This window comes from Salvelinus sp. IW2-2015, unplaced genomic scaffold (assembly GCF_002910315.2).
Source record: "Salvelinus sp. IW2-2015 unplaced genomic scaffold, ASM291031v2 Un_scaffold2713, whole genome shotgun sequence".
Classification (NCBI taxonomy): Eukaryota; Metazoa; Chordata; class Actinopteri; order Salmoniformes; family Salmonidae; genus Salvelinus; species Salvelinus sp. IW2-2015.
The window spans coordinates 58,163-61,873 of NW_019944018.1; the positions used below are offsets into that span (position 1 = coordinate 58,163).

The 3,711-nt window shown below is 53.2% G+C and overlaps 1 protein-coding gene across 1 annotated transcript in view; it reads right to left on the reverse strand.

Annotated features, from left to right (window-relative positions):
* Positions 1-3,171: 3,171 nt before the first annotated feature.
* LOC139025454 (uncharacterized) overlaps positions 3,172-3,711 on the reverse strand; it is a 15,821-nt gene continuing 15,281 nt past the window's right edge. Inside the window, exons 5-6 of the mRNA XM_070440594.1 lie at positions 3,527-3,669; positions 3,172-3,373 (exon numbers count right to left, since the gene is read on the reverse strand). Of these exons, the coding sequence (XP_070296695.1) occupies positions 3,172-3,373; positions 3,527-3,669 (345 nt within the window). The remainder of the gene's footprint in view (positions 3,374-3,526; positions 3,670-3,711) is intronic.

Consider the following 3,711-nt stretch of genomic DNA (forward strand, 5'->3'; position numbering starts at 1 on the left):
ACAAGTAAAAGATAAATGTAATGTATAAAAAATTCTGATTATATTCAGTCTGATAATATACGAATATAGGCATTAAGGTAGGCTACTAAAGATGTTAGAGGGAATTATTTATGAAATGACTATTATTAATCAAGCCTCAGTTTGATGTCACAGAATGTTAACGCATCCTGGTGTGGGCTGTTGGGAGTTGGAGTCCAGGAAGTCATGGGAATCTCTTGGTAGCTTGGGGAATTCATCCAGAATCTGTGTTTTGGAAACAGGAGAACACACTGCGCAGAGAGGAGAGGTGAAACGAAGGGTTATAAACAGGGTTAAAACATCTTAATCATTTAAGACATTTTTATCATCTTTTATCGCCCCTCACCTCTCACCCCTCCCTCCTCACTCCTCTTTCCTCTATCCCCCTCACTCTCTCTTCCTCTATCCCCCTCACCTCCTCACTCCCTCATCCTCATCCTTATCCCTCACCTTCCTCTTATCCCCTCCCGGCTTCCTCATCCTCCTACCCCTCACCTCCTCACTCCTCCATCTCTATCCCTCACTTCACCTCCTCTATCCCTAATCTCTCTTCCTTAATCCCTCACCTCCTCTCTCCCTCTATCCCTCTCACCTCTCTAATCCCCTCACATCCTCAACTCCTCTCTATCCTCCTTCACCTCCTCTCTATCTCCTCCTCTAGTCCCCCTCAACCTCCTCTTATCCTCACTCTCTTCCTCTATCCTCACCTAATCTCTTCCTCTATCCCCTCACTCCTCCTATCCCCCTCAACCCTCTCTTCTCTATCCCCCTCACCCTTCTTCCTCTATCCTCTATCCCTCACCCACTCATCTTCCTCTATCCCCCTCAACTCTCTCTTCCTCTATCCCTCTCCTCTATCTCACCCCTCTCTTCCTCTATCCCTCAAACTCCTCTCTTCTCTGTCTCTTATCCCCTCACTTCTCTTCTCCTCTATCCCCTACCCTCAAACCCCTTCTTGCTCTATCCCTCACGACTCCTCTATCCCTCTATCCCCTCACCTCCTCTCTTCCTCTACCCTCACCCCTCTCTTCTCTCACCCCCTCACCTCCTCCTCTTCTCTATCTCCCCCTCACTCCTCTCTCCTCTATCCCCTCAACTCCTCTTCTTCCTCTAACCCCTCACCTCCTTCTTCCTCTCATCCCCTCACCTCTCTCTTCCTTCTATCCCTCACCTCCTTCTTCCTCTATCCCTCACTCCTCATCTTCCTCTATCCCCCCTCACCTCCTCTCTTCCTCTCTCCCTCACCTCCTCTTCGCTTCTCTATCCCCTGCACCTCGTCTCTTCCTCTATCCCCTCACTCCTCGCTTTCCTCTATACCCTCACCTCCTCTCTTCTCTATCCCCTCACCTCCTCTCTTCCTCTATCCCCTCACTCCTCTCTTCCTCTATCCCCCTCACCTCCTCTCTTCCTCTATCCCCCACTCACTCCTCTTCCTCTATCCCCCTCTCCTCCTCTCTTCCTCATCTCCCCCTCCTCCTCTCTTCCTCTATCCCCTCATCTCCCCCTCAACCTCCTCTCTTCCTCTATCCCCTCACCTCCTCACCTCACTCTCTTCCTCTATCCTCCCCCCTCCTCACCTCCTTCTTCCTCTATCCCCCTCACCTCCTCCTCTATCCCCCTCACCTCCTCTCTTCCTTATCCCCTCACCTCCTCTCTTCCTCTATCCCTCACTCCTCTCTTCCTCTATCCCCCTACCCCTCTCTTCCTCTATCTCCCTCTCCTCCTCTCTTCCTCTATCCCCTCACCTCCTCTTCCTCTATCCCTCACCCTCACTCCTTCTCCTCTATCCCCCTCACCCCTCACCTCCTCTCTTCCTCTATCCCCCTCACCCCTCACTCCTCTCTTCCTCTAATCCTCCTCACCTCCTCTCTACTTCCCCTCCACCTCCTCTCTTCCTCTATCCCCTCACCTCCTCGCTTCTCTATCCCCCTCACCCTCACCCCTCTCTTCCTCTATCCCCTCACTCCTCTCTTCCTCTCTTCCTCTATCCCCTCACCTCCTCTCTTCTCTATCCCCCTCACCTCCTCTCTTCCTCTATCCCCCACTCACCCCTCCCCATCCTCTCTTCCTCTATACCCCCTCACTCCCTCTCTTCTCTTATCCCCTCACCTCCTCTCTCTCTCTATCCCCTCACCTCCTCTCTTCCTCTATCCCCTCACCTCCTCTCTTCCTCTATCCCCTCACCTCCTCTCTTCCTCTATCCCCTCACTCCTCTCTTCCTCTATCCCCATCCTCACTCCTCTTTCCTCTCTCTCACTCCTCTCTTCTCATCCCCTCACCTCCTCTCTTCCTCTATCCCCTCACTCCTCTCTTCCTCTACTCCCCTCACCTCCTCTCTTCCTCTATCCCCCTCACCTCCTCTCTTCCTCTATCCCCTCACCTCTCTCTTCCTCTATCCCCTCACCCTCTCTTCCTCTATCCCCCTCACCTCTCTCTTCCTCTACTCCCCCTCACCTTCCTCTCTCTCTATCCCCCTCACCTCCCTCTTCCTCTAATCCCCTCACCTCCTCTCTTCCTCTATCCCCCTCACCTCCTCTATCCCCCTCACCTCCTCTTCCTCTCCCTCACTCCTCTCTTCTCTATCCCTCACTCCTCCCTCCATCCCCTCACCTCCTCCCTCTATCCCCTCACCCCCCTCCTCCTATTCCCCTTCACCCTCTTCTCCTATCCCTCTATCCCCCACCCTCACCTTCTCCCTATCCCTCTATCCCCCTCACCTCCCTATTCCTCTATTCCCTTCACCTCCTCCTATCCCCTCACCGTCCTCCCTATTCTCTATTCCCTTCACCTCCTCCCTATCCCCTCACCTCTCCTATCCTCTATCCCCTCACCTCCTCCCTATCCCTCTATCCCTCACCTCCGCCCTATTCCTCTATTCCCTTCACCTCCTCCCTTCCCCTCACCTCCTCCTATCCCTCTATTCCCCTCACTCCTCCCTATTCCTCTAATCCCCCTCACCTCCTCCCTATCCCTCTATTCCCCTTCACCTCCTCGTCCCTCCCTCTATCCCCCTCACCTCCTCTCCTCCCATCTACTCCCCTCACCTCCTCCCTATCCCTCTATTCCCCTCACCTCCTCCCTATTCTCTAGATCCCCTTCACCTCCTCTCCCTCCCTCTATCCCCCTCACCTCCTCTCTCTCCCTCTATTCCCCTCACCGTGCACGGTAGTCCTGTATGTAGTTGACAGGGTTAGATCTGAGTGTGAGGGAGTGGAGTGTGCTGGTTCCCAGAGCCCCCAGTCCCCTCAGTGTGGAGATGCTGTTCTCAGAGAGACACAGGTGCTCCACGGCCGGGAGCTTTGGCAGCTGACGTACACATGTCAGGTGGTTACGATGCAGGTTCAGGCTTCGGCACCTAGAGGAAAGAGAACAGAAGTACGGTTGTCACTACATGAAGTGAAGAGATGTATTGTGGGTAGTGTAGTAATTGGCAGGCGTATATTGATGCTTTGTATGTAGTGTAGTATATTGGTAGGCGTATAGATGGGCATTGTGGGTAGTGTAGTACCTTAGCAGGCATATAGAACTCAGGTCTGTGAGGGAGTTATTGATCAGCTGGAGTCTCTCCACTCGGATCAGCCTCCTCAGGATCCGACGGAAGTTTTCCTGCTGAAACAGATCTCCCAAGTCCTGATAGGACAGATTCAGCTCCTGGGAATACCAGGAATACAGAGAGAGGATACTCAGGCCCTG